The sequence below is a fragment of the Sceloporus undulatus genome, chromosome 1, assembly GCF_019175285.1.
Source record: "Sceloporus undulatus isolate JIND9_A2432 ecotype Alabama chromosome 1, SceUnd_v1.1, whole genome shotgun sequence".
Taxonomy (NCBI): domain Eukaryota; kingdom Metazoa; phylum Chordata; class Lepidosauria; order Squamata; family Phrynosomatidae; genus Sceloporus; species Sceloporus undulatus.
Window position 1 is genome coordinate 46,771,255 of NC_056522.1, and position 18,008 is coordinate 46,789,262.

The 18,008-nt window shown below is 39.4% G+C and overlaps 1 protein-coding gene across 1 annotated transcript in view; it reads left to right on the forward strand.

Moving 5' to 3' along the window:
* Nucleotides 1-18,008, forward strand: part of CAPN13 (calpain 13) — a 106,885-nt gene that overhangs the window by 45,207 nt on the left and 43,670 nt on the right. The window contains exons 8-11 of the mRNA XM_042446033.1: nucleotides 2,772-2,857; nucleotides 10,682-10,756; nucleotides 11,521-11,684; nucleotides 15,703-15,839. Of these exons, the coding sequence (XP_042301967.1) occupies nucleotides 2,772-2,857; nucleotides 10,682-10,756; nucleotides 11,521-11,684; nucleotides 15,703-15,839 (462 nt within the window). The remainder of the gene's footprint in view (nucleotides 1-2,771; nucleotides 2,858-10,681; nucleotides 10,757-11,520; nucleotides 11,685-15,702; nucleotides 15,840-18,008) is intronic.

The following is an 18,008-nucleotide window of genomic DNA, read 5'->3' on the forward strand; positions in this document are numbered from 1 at the left end:
AGGAGTGAGAATCAGTGTCTGTGAATGCTGCTTTTTTGTGTTTATATAGGCTGTTGTTTGGAAGCTGGAAAAATTAAGCTCATGCTGTGCAGAATGTAAGGTTAAATAGTCTGTGACAGTCATATCGTTTTATGATTGAATGTCTCTTCTTTTAAATCTAAATATGCCTATTACTGTTGAGGCTTTTGCTTAAGGATTGAACTCTGATGAAGAAGATAATGTACTAACCATTGGCCAGATACACCAGGCTTCAAGTGGCCCTCCAGGTGGTGTTTCCCCAGCCCAAGACAGTAGCCACTTGTGAGTGACAATGGGATTTTTTAGCTCAGAAATGCCCTTTGTGGATTTTCTCACTATTGCCTTCTTTTTTGAGCCCCTGCAAGCCTTTCCCCCAGGGTCTGTCTGACTCTCTAGAGTAGAAGGATCTCAGAGTATTGTGAGAATCTTCTCTGTCTTTATTCTGATTCATTTCCATTTTACAGGCAGAAGCCATTCCATTGGCCATGGCCACTGAGAATGGGTTTGGACCACAGTGATTTTTTTTCACCAAGTGTAAGAATTTCTCTTCTAGAGACAACTGTCCCACAATAATTTGTACCACCTCCCCCACCAACTGGCCCTGCCATTGGCAGTAGTTAACTTCATACAATCCTATCTGACTTCTTGTGTGTCTGGAACCACAGAGATAGTTTTGCATGACTTTGGTTGCATATGGACACACCCTTGCAATCACTTCTAATTGGCAGGAAGTACATTGTGACTGTAGAAATGTCTGTCAGTTGGATAGAACTGAATTTTTTTCCATCCAATCTCATGAAGGATACAATCATATTGAGAGCTTCAAAGCAGAGTGGGGTGAGGGAGGAAACAACCAGACTGTGTACTGAAATTGACCCTAAAAAGAAGGGGGAAAATGACAAAAGTGTATTACTTTTACTCTAGAATATTACATGCCTTCATGTGACCCTCCCCACCCCCAATATATCACTGGCATTCTATTACATTATTTTGAAAGAGGAGGTATGTAAACATTCAGGAACAGCTATGAGATTTTGTAATGATCCTGAAATGGGATCTATGAAAAAGAAGTATTATTTTTGGGTGGAAAATGCTCACCAAGTCTGAACATATAGATTTAGTTGGCTGTTAGATATGGAGGCAGAGAAACATGTTAATATCAAGCTATAAACAAAATGCAGGAGGACTCGGTAATTACATTCCAAGGTGACAAACCTCTAAGATTTATTGCATACTTGCTTGGAAGCATCTCATCTTTTCACTTTATTTGTAACTGAAGTACAGAAAGCAGTACCTCTTAAAAGAAGCTATCACAATATAGTTTGTACCCATTAATGTTTCCTCCATCCTCCCACATAGACTCTGCAGCTTATGTGAACATTTCGATTTCTTTTCGATGGAGTGTAGCATGAAGAGAACTGAGGATTTCACAGCAAATGCTTTTGTCAACCTGACAAAGTATTTGGGTTCCATTTCTAAGGGTGTCAAAACACAGTGGGAACAAGGGTAGTAGTGCCAATAGCAGTAATAGTAAGTAACAATAGCAAATCACCACCATCACTTTAGTAGGTTCAAAGAGCTTCATATTATACTCCATGTCCAGTTCTTATTTCCATTAGAACAGCATGCATATATATATATATATATATAGTAACCAGCTCTTTGGTATGTCCATGTCAGTGTAGCTGATCAGAAAGAATTTGAAACTTTCTGTTAATGCCACAGTGTCATTGGGCATTTCATCATTTCGGTTCTTTACTCACTGACCACTTTTTAAACTTGTCAAATGCAACAAAGATGCATTGGCAGACACCTTGTGCATACTAAGGAACTGTCAATTTTTTGGTTTGGTGCAGTTTCTCTTGTTGTTGTTGTTGCTGTTTTGTTGTTTGTCTTCAAGTTGTTTCTTACTCATGGCAACCCTAAGGTGAACCTGTCCTGGGGTTTTACTGCCAAGGTCTGTTAAAAGGGGTTTGCCATTGTCTTCTTCTGGGCCTGAGAGAGTATGACTTCCCCAAAGTCACCCAGTAGATTTACACGCGCAAGCAGGGCTTTGAACTCTGTTCTCCTGAGTTGTAGTTCAATCACTCTGGCTCTCATTTTACCAACCTTAAATTTCCTTTGCCACGTTTTCATGTCAGTTTTTAATTTTAAAAAATCTGCATAAAAAGGCATCTACATTTGCATGCCTATTTCTCCTAACATACATATTTTGTATATACATCTTGTATTTTCCATGGTTTTCATATTCCAGATTGCAAGGGCAAGCAATTTCTAGTAATATAGTGCATATGAAATGTATTTTCACTAATATACTTATTTTGTGCTCATTTATATAGATATACCTATTTTATTTGCTTTTTTTACTGGAGAACTCTATAATCAAATGCAGGAAAGTGTGAATACCACTGTGCTACCTTTGGTTCATACAGTAATTTGGAAAGCAAATTAGGTTATTCTCCTTAAAATGCAAACTGCAAAAAATTCTCTTCCATCTCTAGTGCATAGTGAGGTTGCTATATACTATTGAACACAATGAGACTAAACTCACCATGTGAGGAACTGTATCAATTGTTTTCTAGCTTCAGGCAGCTAATGTCAGGAGCTAAAACAACAATGCCATAATGTAACAACATTATAAAGTATAAAAGTATACTTTACGTATTCAAGCAAATGCATCTACCTATCTCTTTTCCAGTCAACAACATAAGCATGCAAAGTTGTAATTGTGCCTTGTTCTTTCTTCTGAATAGGTTCCGTACATGAATAGGAAAGAAAGCTTAGTCAGACTTTGGAATCCATATGGTGATACGGAATGGAAAGGAGCTTGGAGTGATCGGTATAACATTTTAGATTTTATTTTACAAGAAGGATGAATTCTTGGGGATATTGGGGTGAGAATGTTCAACAACAACTGGAATATAAAGAGTTCAGAGTAATACTTTGCAAGGGCCTATCAGCCAAATGTTTCTATGGCTGCATATGCACTGCAGAAATAATCTAGTTTGACACCACTTTAACTGTCATGGCTCAATGCTATGAAATTCTGGGAATTGTAGTTTTGTGAGACATTTAGCCTTCTCTGTCAGAGACATCTGGTGCCCCACAAAATTACAAATCCCAGAATTTCATTGCATTGAGCCATAGCAGTTAAAGCAATGTCAAATTGGATTATTTCTTCAGTGAAGATGCAGTCCATGTTTCAGTTCTATATATTCATAATCAATCCAATCTAGTTGAGACTGAGTGCCTTCTTTTTTACTTTCTTTATTTAATTAATCTAAGGCCCAGAACAGACAGGCCTTTGCGGTGTCCTCATCACATGTGAGGGTTGCCTGGTGGGCAGAGCACCAGGCAACCCTTGCATGTGACGAGGGCACTGCAGCTGCAGCACATCCACCAGACAGGGCACGTAATGATGACATCACAGCTACACTGCTTCCAAACAGGGCGGCGCAGCTGAGACATCATTGCGACATCTCTGGTGCTGTGCTGCATCGCAGCAGCACCAGAAAAAGGAGTCACTTCTGGGTGCTCTTTTTTTCCTGCATAGCAGTGCTGTGCAACTTGTTTGCTGCAGTGATCCTGCAGAACTCTATACATCACCAAAAGTACTTTCCTTATTGGTCTTTCTATAGGTTTTTTTTTAATCTGTAACATTCATTAGCCCCACCCAGAATGGACCAAGCTTTTAGAAGTCTAAATTTGCTGGTATTTTCCATCAGGTCAACTTTGACTTCTTGTAACCCTTTAAGTCTATGAACCCTAATCAACAATATCCCTCATTCAGTCTTGCAAACTTGGGGCCAGGGCTTCTGTGACTGAATTGCTTCACCTGTAAAGTGGTCTTTCTCTTTTCCTATTGCCTTCTGTTTTTCTGAACATTATAATCATTTCCAGTGAGTCATGTTATCTCATGGTCTTTCCAAAGAATGATAGCCTTAGTCATTTTGGCTCCCAGTGAGAATTCAGGCTTCGAATCATAGAGTTGGAAGAGACCGTAAGGGCCATCCAGTCCAACCCCCTGCCATGCAGGAAATCCAGATCAAAGCATTCCCGACAGATGGCCATCCAGCCTCCGTTTGAAGACCTCCAAGGAGGGAGACTCCACTACACTCCTAGGAAGTGTCTTTGGAAAGACCATGAGATAACATGACTCACTGGAAATGATTATAATGTTTTTCTGAGCATTATATTTAATTTGTACCTGACCTATTTATTTGTCTTTTTGGTGGTCCATGGTGCCCACAGAACTCTTGAGCATTTTCCTCAATTAATCTGACTTTGGTATTTAATGCTATATCTTTCTATTTGAAGTCTAATCCAAAGGCTCTCCTTAAGTGATATAAAAATAGCTGAATCAGCAGATGTCTTCCCAGCACTTCTTCCAGTTGTTATCCCCCCAGCTTGGTGGGGAAGGGAGAAGGCAAGGAGAGATCGACAGCCACCACAAAAACCTAAACTGCTGCTACTACTGCTGCCTTCTTCGATACCCCTTCCAGCATTGGCAAAATTTCAGATTAAATGGTTTAAGATCTGGTCCTGGTTGCTGGTATTATATTTCCCTTTTCTTATACTGCAGATAGAACATTCCTTCCTTGCATGTATTAACATTTCATGAGACTCAGCCATGACCCATACATTTAGTGCCTTTTATCTCATATTGATTTCATTAGGAGGGATTTAAGCATGTACATATTGAACTCAGTAAGATGTAAAATAACACAATGGATTTGTGACTCATTCATGCAGAAACTAAAGAGCTAAAAAATTTTACTATGTTGCAGACTGGAAAGATAGATTTTGCTATTTTTAGTCTCTGAAGTAGGCCATTATTATTATTATTTTTAAATCTACTCGATAGCAGATAGCCAGATCAAGAGAGACCTTTGGTGAAAATTAATCTCTCATTAGTAGATAAGTAAAATCAGCAGATATCTGGAAGGAAGCTTGGTTTGAATCCTGTAAAATTATGGGTTGGAAAATGTCAACAATCTGGTTGGAAGTTAGATAAAGCTGATCTCAGGATAAGCAGAGGCAAGCAATTTCATGATTGCTTCCAGAGACTTCATGTATGCTGCCTACAGTGTTCCTAGTTTGAGTAGTAATTTAATTAATAATTTGTTTTATTTATATACCGCTATTCCAAAGATCATAGCGGTGAACAGCAAGTAAGCTAATTAGCAAGTAAGCTAATTTGCCCCCAACAGTCTGGGTACTCATTTTAGCGACCTCGGAAGGATGCAAGCCTGAGTCGAGCTTGGGCCCTTTTGCTGGTCTTGAACTCACAACCTTGTGGTTTTGAGTAAATGGCTGCAGTACAGGCATTTAACCACTGCGCCACCAGTGCCAGAAACAGAGAGAGCTATCCCTCTCAATCTGATATGACACTAAATGAAGTGTTTAGACAAGGTAAAACTTAAACAATGCTGATTAAAATAAAAGGTGGGAGTAAAACACCAGCTTGAGATGTATTCTTTCCTCAGCAGATGAGAGATGGCAAGATGCCTAGACAGTAATATCTGTATTATATAATTAATATTTGGAAACATCCACTAAAGAGTTATAAAAGTTCCTCTACAGAAGTTGTTTCAGAGATATATAAGTTCTTCTTAGAAACCATGAACCTAGATCATGTAAAAATCTACGTGAGATAATGATCCTCCTTAGTGGGTTTGAAAGTATTTTACTGATTATTTTATATAAACAATTAGCATAAATGATTATAAAACCATATGTTTATTCTCCCATTATAACATTTTCTGAAATTTCAGGTCCTAAGGTATACTTAAGGAGAGTGTTGATGTAATACACCTACGTGCCAATACTGTACTGACATTTACAGTATTGGGAAGCCTATCCAGGGGTAGCCATATTGACTATACAGCAAAATCAACATCCAAAATCCACAAAATAGTGATATTTTATTGGGTATTTTAGCCACAACAGGGAAATTTTGCAATATCCTCAAATCCCAAATCCTAAGAAGAATGAGTCAAGGGACTGGGAGCAAAGTATTTGAGGTTTTTATCACCAACAAAAGGGATATATATATATTGAAAATTGGGATTGCAACAGTACAGAGACGTTTTGACAAATTCATTGTTATTTGACTAAGAAAGGGGTGGGTAGCCTCCCCCAGGACAGAAACAGCCCAGATATCAAGGAAAGTTACTTTTTTTGTTGCTAATAGAGTTCAAATTTTATTGCCTGGATTTTACGACTCTTTGTTTTCAAGAGCCACATGGCTAAAGAGAGGCTTGATCTCTGCCTGCATTGATATCCCTCCAGGCCATCAAAACTGAAAACAAGAAAAACAACATCATGATTGAATGTAGGCTTGTGACTCTAACATCGTCATTTCCCCCCTTCTTTTGTATGATTTTTAACACCTTCGCTTGATGAAAAAAACAGTTATGCTTTGAAAGCTTGCATAACAAATTTTGTACATTTTTGGTTGGTCCAATAAAGGCATTGCTGTTTTGTGGATTTTGGATGTTGTCTGGGTAGTATAAGTAATCATAACAGTAAACATGGAGGAACTTCAGCTTGATATAAAGACATTGCCATGTGAGCTTTGTTCTTACCACAAATGTGTTAGTTAATAAAAATGGAAACATATACTGGTTTCAGAGCAGTCATTATCACATCTCTCCATAAAACCCTAATGTGAATTTTGAAAAGAAAAGAAATGGAGGCGGGAGGAAATCAGTCTCCTTGGGAAGAGTGGGGGGGGGGGCACAGAAGGAAGCATTGAAACCATGGGACTGCCATTATGGAACTGCCATGGCAGTGTTGTTTCACGCTTGAAGACTAATGGCACTGAAGTGTGATTGGTAGCTTATTGATAGTTTTCCCTGTCAATGAAAAGGGACACTCTAACCATGCTTTGGAGACACAGCAGCTATAGTTTATAGGCAACATTTTGCTATAAGTATTGCCAAAGGCACTACTTTCTGATTGTAATTGCAGCTTCAAACCCCTGTGTAGTAGTATCCTAAGTCAGCTAGCAAGCAGCAAAGAACCTTCAGCAATGGGGTGGTGGAATCAAACCTGTTTCAAGCTTGAAACCCATATGGGTAGCCTTGTATTATGTTGATACTATATAGCTTAATATTTATATACAGATTTATCTGAAACCTCACTAACAGCAACAGAATTTTCTGAGCATTGTTTTGTTTTGTTTTGTTTTTTGAAAAGTTGGAAATCCAATCTGGATGCAGGTAAAAGTTTGGTGGAACAGCCCTAAGTTGTATGGATCAATACAATTATTGATTCATGCTTAGTTAATGCTGTGCAGACAACACAATTATCACTTAATTATAAAACTACAGCTTGGGAATTAACTGTCTGAGATAGTTTACAAAATCTGTGTGGTGAAACTTCATAGAGCCAGTATCAGCAGGGAGAGATATAAAGAATTATTTCTGTACTAAAGGTGCCTTGCAAGAATGTTGATAACCATCAAAACATTGCTATTGCTCACTGTTGGACCTAAACTTAGTAGCAAATGCACACACTCAGCATATAAAAATGGAAAGTTTTGTTGGATTTTTTTTTACTCACAACAAGTTCAGTTTAAATCAATCAGTGATAAACTTATGGCTGAATTACTTTTGATTACATACTTCACACTACACATTATAAGAAACAAGTAGGGATGGCAAAGAAGTTCACTCATTCTTAATTTTAATATGAATTAAAAAGCCTTATTTTAACCTATAGGCTTAATGTAACCCTTTCTGAACTAATGCATGAACTAAAACAAACTTATCCTTCTTTATTAGCACTTATCCAAATCATAGAATCATAGAATCGTAGAGTTGGAAGAGACCACAAGGGCCATCCAGTCCAACCCCCTGCCATGCAGGAAATCCAAATCAAAGCATCCCTGACAGATGGCCATCCAGCCTCTGTTTAAAGACCTCCAAGGAAGGAGACTCTATCACCCTCCGAGGGAGTGCATTCCACTGTCAAACAGCCCTTACTGTCAGGAAGTTCCTCCTAATGTTCAGGTGGAATCTCTTTTCCTGTAGCTTGCATCCATTGTTCCGGGTCCTGTTCTCTGGAGCAGCAGAAAACAAGCTTGCTCCCTCTTCAATATGACATCCTTTCAAATATTTAAACAGGGCTATCATATCACCTCTTAACCTTCTTTTCTCCAGGCTAAACATCCCCATCTCCCTAAGTCGTTCCTCATAGGCATGGTTTCCAGACCCTTCACCATTTTTGTCGCCCTCCTTTGGACACGCTCCAGTTTCTCAATGTCTTTTCTGAATTGTGGTGCCCAGAACTGGACACAATATTCTAGGTGGGGCCTGACCAGAGCAGAATACAGTGGCACTATTACTTCTCTTGATCTAGACACTATACTTCTATTGATGCAGCCTAAAATAGCATTGGCCTTTTTAGCTGCCGCATCACACTGTTCACTCATGTTCAACTTGTGGTCGACTTGGACTCCTAGATCCCTTTCACACGTAGTTTCATTCAGCCAGGTGTCACCCATCCTATATCTGTGCATTTTATTTTTCCGCCCTAAGTGCAATACCTTACATTTCTCCGTGTTGAATTTCATTTTGTTAGCTTTGGCCCAGCTTTCTAGTCTATTCAGGTCATTTTGAATCTTGATCCTGTCCTCTGGGGTATTAGCTATTCCTCCTAATTTGGTGTCATCTGCAAATTTGATAAGTATGCTCCCAATTCTGTCATCCAGGTCATTGATAAAGATGTTGAATAGCACTGGGCCCTGGACAGAGCCCTGTGGGACCCCACTGGTCACTTTTCTCCAGGATGAAAAGGAGCCATTGTTGAGCACCCTTTGGGTTTGGCCGGTCAACCAATTACAGATCCATGTAACAGTTCCTTTGTCTAGCCCACATTTTACAAGCTTGTTTGCAAGAATGTCATGGGAAACCTTGTCAAAGGCCTTACTGAAATCAAGATATACTATATCCACAGCATTTCCTTCATCTACCAAGCTGGTAATTTTATCAAAGAAAGAGATTAGGTTTGTCTGGCATGACTTGTTTCTCTGAAACCCATGTTGACTTTTTGTGATTATGGCATTGCCTTCTAGATGTTCACAGACTCTCTGCTTAATGATCTGCTCCAGAATCTTTCCTAGTACTGATGTCAGACTAACTGGACGATAATTGTTGGGATCCTCTTTTTTCCCCTTTTTGAAGATGGGGACAACGTTTGCCCTCCGCCAGTCTGCTGGGATCTCTCCTGTTTTCCAGGAGTTTTCAAAGATTATTGCCAATGGCTCCGATATTACATTTGCCAGTTCTTTTAATACCCTTGGATGGAGTTCATCTGGTCCCGGAGACTTAAATTCATTTAGATTAATAAGGTGTTCCTCTACTATCTCTTTACTTATTCTGTGCTGAAATTCCCCTATTCTGTCCTCTGCTCCATTATCCTCAGGTTAAGCACCCTTTGCCTTTTCTGAGAAGACTGAGGCAAAGAAGGTGTTGAGTAATTCTGCCTTTTCTCTGTCTTCTGTTAGCATTTTGCCATCTTCTCCACGCAGTGGCCCTACTGTTTCCTTCTTCTTCCTTTTGCTGCGGACATATCCAAAAAAGCCCTTTTTATTGTTCTTAACCTCTCTAGCAAGCCTGAGTTCATTCTGCGCTTTAGCTTTTCTGACTTTACCCCTACACATGCCTGCTATTTCTTTGAATTCCTTTTTTGTGATTTCCCCCTTTTTCCATTTCTTATACATCTTCCGTTTCAAACTTAGCTCGGTTGAAAGTTCCTTAGTCATCCATCCTGGTTTCTTGAGACACCTCCCGTTTTTCTTTCTCACTGGAACTGTTTGAAATTGAGCCTTCAGTATCTCCCTTTTGAGAAAGTCCCATCCGTCCTGAACTCCTTTATCTTTTAGTATTTCTGACCATGGAATTGCCCTCAATACTTCTCTAAGTTTACTGAAATCCGCTCTCCTAAAGTCTAGGATGTGTGTCTGACTATGCCTGGCTTCTCCTTTCCACTGTATTACAAACTCCAGGAGAACATGGTCACTTCCACCTAATGATCCCACCACTTGCACCCCATTAACCAAGTCATCCTTGTTGGTTAGGATCAGATCTAAAATAGCTGACCCCCTTGTTGCCTCTTCCACCTTTTGGACCATGAAATTGTCTTCCAGGCAAGTGAGGAATTTGCTAGGCCTTGAGGATTTTGCTGAGTTTGACTTCCAGCAAATATCAGGATAGTTGAAGTCGCCCATCACTACTACATCTCTCTTTTCTGACAGTGTGGTCATCTGTTCTAGAAAGATATCATCCAATTCCTCAGTCTGACTTGGGGGTCTGTAGTAGACTCCCACCGTAACATCCTTGTTGTTTCCCTCCCCTTTAATTTTTACCCAGATGCTCTCCACCTGGCTTCTATGATTGATGTCCTGGATCTCTTCACTGGTGTAAATATCTCTGACATATAGTGCTATTCCTCCTCCTTTCTTGTTTGGCCTATGTTCAGATGCAGTTCTCCAGTCAAGAAATGCATACAAAACACACACACATCTATTTGTAAAAAGAAAAAATCATAGAAAGATGCATTATAGTAATGAAAATTGCTTGAAAACATTCATATATGAAATGTTTATATGTATATTTCATATATTTCAATGGTGTTCATGGTTGTGCCCTTTTTACAGGTCTGTAGAGTGGGATCAAGTCCCAATAGCATACAAGAAAAAACTCTATGAGGCGAAGGATGATGGCGAGTTCTGGTATGATAACCATTATAAAATTTGTTTTCTCATTGTAATATAGTTGAGACCTCAAGCTTAGAAATGGGGATGGGTAAGAATTTTGTTCAGTTTATTTTTTTATATGGAAGAACCTACCAAAATTGTCATGTTTTCCCATAAGAGTGATAGAAGATACTTACGTTTTTAAAAATTCAAATGGGAAGAAAACATAATAGACAGCTTAATCCCTCCCTTCCTAGGAATGATCAGAGCTTTGAAACTATAACTCCAAGAAGCCATCAGTTAGCATGGCCATTCTTCCAAATTTTGGAAATTTTGTGAACACAGAGAGGGAGAGAGAGAGAGATTTTAGTGAGTTATTTGTCATATTAAAGGTGTACAAATAAATGAGGTAGGGATGGTGTGTGTGTGTGTGTGTGTGTGTGTGTGTATATATATATATATATATATATATATATATATATATATTAAAGATAAGCTTGCAGCAGGACTTGGAAGAAACTCTGTAGAAACATTATGGCCACAACAAGCAACTTCCAATGGTCTTTTCAAAATAGTTTGTCAGAATCCTACAAATTCTTCATTTCATGTCTACATGTCTGCAGACTAGGGTTGAAAAAATGTGATGGAATCTTTTTAGGCATTATAAAACAGAGATTGCAAAATATGCTCCTCGAGTAATTTATCTGGGCTTCCCTAAAAATTCAAACCAATGGTAGAATTAATTACTTGGCAACAACTGCATATTTAACTGGAATAAACATGTTATTTTTTAAAATCAGGATATCGTATAAAGATTTCAAAGAAAACTTTTCATTCCTGATTGTCTGCAATAATGTGCCAACATTCCTGGACTGCGGAGAACAGGGAAACACCACTTGGTCTGTGGATATACATTCCAATAGGTTCACAGGACCCTCTCTAGGAAGAAGTGCTTATTATGAAGGTAAAAAGTATCCTGTCCTCCCAGACATTTCCCTAACCATGTTTTAATCAATATATTTCCAACTAATAAACTATTCTAATAATCTGAAATGGGAAAGTAAGGTTTAATGTGTGCTGATGTTTTTTTTTTTCTATCCTCATACCACTACTATTTAACCAGTGCATAGCACAAGGCTACAAGTTCACAGATAGAAAGAAAAAAAAGATAGCTCTTGATTTTGCAAGTCAATAGACCAGCTGTTGGAGCTAATGTGGTGTAGTGACTTGAATGTTACACAAATAACTGCCAATCCCCACTCAGCCATGGGAATTCACGGATGACCTTGGGCAAGTCACACTTTCTCACCCTAAAAGAAAAGCAATGGCAAATCTCATCTGAATAAATCTTGTGAAGAAAGTCCTACGATAGAGCCACCATACGTTGGAAGTGACTTGAAGGCATTTGACACAATAGACAGAGTTAGAATTTATGACTGCCATCCTGACAGAATTATTTGATCTTTTAAAGCTCAGTAGAAAAACCGATTGGGCAATAAATTTGCTCTGTTTAATTGTTCTGTTGACATACACATCTGTGGAATTAACATGCTGCAGCTCCCATGATCCTGCTTAACTTTTAAACACATACTCCAACATTTCCTTTTCCAGATGGGAACTGGAATCCTGTTGGTTAGTCCCAACTAGAGTAGATCCATTCAATGAGTTGTTGAATAGTGAGACAACACATCTTGAGAGCCAGAGTGGTGTAGTGGTTTGAGCATTGGACTAGGACTGTGGGAGACCAAAGTTCGAATCCCTGATTGGCCATAGAGACCCACTGGGTGATGTTGGGTAAGTCACACTCTTTCAGCCAGAGAGGTTGGCAATGGCAAAGGCAAACCACTTCTGGAGAAACTTGCCAAGAAAACCCTAAGATAGGCTTAGGGTTGGAAACAACACCACCAACAAGGTTGCATCAATAGAAGTATAGTGTCTAGATCAAGGGAAGTAATAGTGCCATTTTATTCTGCTTTGGTCAGACCCCACATGGAATATTGTGTCCAGTTCTGGGCACCACAATTTAAAAAGGATGTTGAGAAACTGGAGCGTGTCCAAAGGAGGGCGACTAAAATGGTGAAAGGTCTGAAAACCAAGCCCTATGAGGAATAACTTAGGGAGCTGGGGATGTTTAGCCTGGAGAAAAGAAGGTTAAGAGGTGATATGATCGCCCTGTTTAAATATTTGAAGGGATGTCATATTGAGGAGGGAGCAAGCTTGTTTTCTGCTGCTCCAGAGACTAGGACCCGGAACAATGGATGCAAGCTCCAGGAAAAGAGATTCCACTTCAACATCAGGAGGAACTTCCTGACAGTAAGGGCTGTTTGACAGTGGAACACACTGCCTCGGAACGTAGTGGAGTCTCCTTCCTTAGAGGTCTTCAAACAGAGGCTGGACGGCCATCTGTCGGGGATGCTTTGATTGTGATTTCCTGCAAGGCAGGGGGTTGGACTGGATGGCCCTAGTGGTCTCTTCCAACTCTATGATTCTATGATTCTATGATTCTATAAGTCAACACATAGCTAAATCCCATTGAACCAATGGGTCTATTTTAGAGGGACTCCAAAATTATTTCAGAAGTGCAGAGTTGAGACAGAAGCCAAGAACTGTAGTTATTACAACTGTGCTCTAGGTTCAGCAACAGGGCATACAGCACAATCACAGATTCCATTTTCATTACCAGTCCTCAACCTTGAAATAACAGATTAAACTGGCACACAGTTAGGATGCTTAAGCCCACTGAAATCAACAAATAACTTTATTTATTTATATTATTGTCCTTTCTCTCCTCGGTGATCCCAGTCCTTACTTAGGTGAAGATCTGATATGCTTAGCCCCTTTCTGTAAGAAGAGTCAATTGTTGCTTAGTAATATTAAGGCTATATGAGAAGTCTGCAGACTGACAGTTGATTGCATTTTATTTAATCAGAATGAGAGCTGACATATTTTCTCTGAGTTCATGGTGTTCCAAACATATTCTGTATCTGGTGTTGGTAGGGCCTCCATATAAATGGTCTGGTGTTTCCAGACACACTGGATTCCTAAATCTTGTTTTTTTAATTATACTTTATTCTCCAGTCAGGTAATTAATTTATTGGAAAGTCAAAATTTGAATCAGGGACCTCCTTTTTCAGTCTCATTCTATGAAATTCTAGAGATGCTTGACTGAAAATAAATGATCAGATATACACCATGTGCAATCCTATACAATCACCCCTCCATTTTCAAGGACTTCGAGTCCACAGTCTTGGCCCTTCATGGACCGACAAGCAGGGAGGGTTAGAATGGTGTGCGCGCACATTCAAGCCAATTGGGCTTGAATATTTGCAAATTTTTATTTTCATGGGGTGGGTGGGTGTGGAATGGATCCCCCATGAAAATGGAAGGACAACTGTACATATCAACCCAGATTGAAATCCCCTTGAATTCACTGGGAGTTAGGCCCTGCCTGCATGGGCTAAGTAAACTGGCCTCCCTCCATCATCTCTCAGTGGGGAGACTTGATGATGCAGGGCCCAATCCCCTAGTCTGGTTTGAACAGACCTGATGATGGAGATTATCGCATTAGCCTCACTGCCAGGATAGATATGGGATGTAACTTTCTTAAGGCAGATCTTATTGCATTCCCCCATTGCCAGGCAGTATGCAGTCCATATGAAACCTGGGCTTTTCTGGGCTTGTCCTGCATCTCTACAAGAACAGGAAAATTCCGTTCTTGAAAAGCTATGAGAGAAACCCAGGTTCCATGCTGCATGGCAATGGGTGAATGAGATAAGATCTGCCTTAAGAAAGAGATATCCTGGTTTATCCTGGCAGCGAAGCTAATGTGATAATCTCCAATGTCTGGTCCATTCAGCATGAAACCCAGGGTATAAACCTCTTAGCAAGGATTTTGAAAAGTCCCAAGTTCCTGGAAGATCCAGAGCAATGGGTTCAGATGCCAGACAGCTGTTCACACAGCCATCCTGCTCTGCCACCTGCTGCGGCTATCTCTGCCACAAGAAATTGCTTTGCTCTGAGAACAGAACAAGGCATTTGGCTGTGTAATTGAAGCTGGGCCCCTTGTTCTGACCTCAGAAGTCAGGGACTTACTATAGTGGTGACCATGCCGGGTGTCACCGCAGGATTTACATGCAAAGAGGCCCTCGATATTAGAACAGAGGGCTGCACCCAGAATAACCTGACCAGTGCAGACAGGATCCTATTTTGAGGAAAGGACCAGCAGCTCAGCAATAGAAGACTTGCTTTGTACACAGAATCATAGAATCATAGAGTTAGAAGAAGCCTCATGTGCCACTGAGGCACTGCTCTGTGTAGGACCTGTAATTAAAGTATCCCCAGCAAATAGGTGCCCCTTCTTTTGAAAACACCCAGAGAAAAAGACCCTACCACTGACCTAGGCAATTAGCTCTATTGTCAAATTGCTCTTAATGTCAAGAGGTTCTTTGTAATGTTCAGCTGAAATCTACCCTCCTGTAACTTCAAACCATTACACCTGGTCTAACCTCTGAGGCAGCAGAGAACGGGACTGCCCCCTTTTCTCTGTGACAGTCCTTGAGGTATTTAAAGAATATTATCAGGTCAACCCTCAGTCTTCTCTTCACCAAGCTGGACACACCCAGTACCTTCAACTTTACCTCATATGTTTATTTTCCTTACTCGTTATTATCCTTGCTCTTCTACCCAGAACCTTCCATAGTTTAACAGGAGACTTAAAAGCACAAACACATATACATACGTATGCATGCGCACGCGCGCGCACGCACGCACACACACACACCACTTGGGTGGCTCCTTTAATGTACAGACTACAAGCAAGGGTGAATTCCCTGCATCATTGAAATGGAATTCACTGGCCAGCATGGCATCAGTGTCAGTGAGTAGAGTGGAGCATTGAAAATAAAGAGATGAGAAAGGAGGCCTTGACAAATGCAAGCTAGGTTACACATACCTGATAATAAAAATCATCATTCTCACAACAGATGCCCTTTCCAGACACCCTCAGTATTTCATCCAGGTGCCAGAGTCTAAGATGAAGAACTACAATCTTGTGGTAGCACTGTCACAGGATCCTGAAAATGATACAGGCAAGGTGCACATTGGCTTTGTGATTGTCAAGGTAAGTAATACTAGTTAAGCTTTTTACACATACAGTATCTCTTTCCCCTTCTTCAGGTCACAGTGAAATGTGACAAACCTGCTATTCTCTCTTTCCCTTCCTCTCTTGCAACCATTTAAAGATTATCTCATATAAAGTCTTTCTTTATAGAAGCCAGAAATAATGATGGCAGCAATAATGATGGTGATGTTGGCAATGGTAATGTTGATGGTACTTATTCAGATGTAGCTCTACAGTAGTAAGGGATGGTAGGAGTTGCAGTTCAACAACAACTGGTGCCTGCATGATTCCCACCCCTCTGGCAGAGTAACTAGTTTCATTATTAAAGTTTACCTCCCTTTGGCATCACATTAGTTATCATGAAGGTTGCAGTTGCAGAATAATTATGGCTGCCCTATTTTTCATCTCCAGATTTTTCTGTTTTTCATCACCATTGCTGTCAGGTCAAATGGCAAATGTTCTCCTTTAGGCATGAACAGCATTATGTTCCAGACATATTAATTAGTTGCTACTTTCATTTTAAAAAAGGAAAAGAATGCTATTAGAGTTACAGATAGTTACACTTCAACCAATAGAAAATTAAATTTGATGAGACTTAAGCCATACGCTCGTTTTCAGAATGCTCTGTTTGGTGTTGTAATTCAAAATTCAAAGGCTATGAAATGATACTAGAAATGTAAAGAATACTAACAAATTTTGTTGTCCCTGACCAGACATAGTGTCTCAATAAATCAAAAGGAAAATAATGGTGAACAGATCATTTTGTACATTACAGGACTTTCAAAGAAACTTTTTCTTTGAAAAAAATGCTTTTTGCACAAAAAAATCTGTCTTTGTGCAAAGGAAATGTTTGCAAAAGTAATAATAAATGCACAAAACTCTCATAATCTCACTCAGCAGGGAGAAAAAAATAAAATTCTTTTTGTTGAAAAATGTTTGAAATTGAAAAGCAATAATTCTGAAGTTTTGAAAGATTTTACATTTGAACATTGCTATTGTTGTTGCTACCTCTGAAGTGCCCTTTCTTTTGAAAATAGCGCCTTCTGGAAACAGCATCTGATGGAGTAGGGGGAGCTCAGAGAGAAAAGGATGGAGAATGTAGGAAAGGCCTGCCAAGAGGCTGCATTGATCCCCCAGGAGAACTACTCCCCCCCCCCAACACACACACACAACCTGGAAAAAATTCCTCCTGAAGCTCCAAGGGAGCTTAGAATGCATTTCCCATTTTGACCACCCCTAGGATTTTTCATAATAGGAAATGACCTGGAAGTCTATTATTATTATTATTATTATTATTATTATTATTATTATTATTATTATTATTATTATTATTAACCTTTATTTATAAAGCGCTGTAAATGTTTCTATATTGTGAACTGCCTTGAATCCCTTTTTGGGAGAAAGACAGCATAGAAATAAAATAAAATAAAAAGTCACTTCTGGTTCACTTCCTGATTTTTTAAAGCAGACCTCTCCTAAGCCTAACATAGTTCTAAAAAACATGGCAGAATTGCCACCCTTGAGAGCACTTGGGGGGGCACAGAGGCACAGTCCTGGAGGGCAAATGCTACCCTATGGTCATACTTTGCCTATCTATGATAAAGAAGATAGAAAACATCCAAAACATATCTAGAAATAATTGCATGAGTGTAGGCAGTGGTTTAGGTGTTTGCAATGATGTGTCTTTCTTGTGTGACAAAGGTACTGCCACAGACATGTAGTTTTGTATACGAAATACTGTTGTGAGATTCTAGTCATGGAGCAGAGATGACAAGAAAACAAACCTGCACAGAGTAAACAGGAAACACTATCTGATCCAAGAGAGTTATAATTAGCACTAAAATAATTAATTGAGTAATCAATATGGTTAATTTATTCATTAAGCACAGATTTGAAATGTGTGTTTTTAATTAGATCTTAAATGGACTATCCACTAAAAGGATGCTTACTGCTAATGGCATCTTTGTAAATATTCCATGGCAAGGGTCTCAGGAGCTCTTTAAAATTGGGGGGGGGTACCCACACTAAAATGTATTACAATTCACACTTACCACTGGGGTAAGAACTATTTTTTTAAAAATGTTACAGTCCAAGGTCAGAATTCTCTTACGGACACATGCATACATCAGTTTCCCTTATGCATGCAGATGTCCTTTTTTGAGTGTGGCA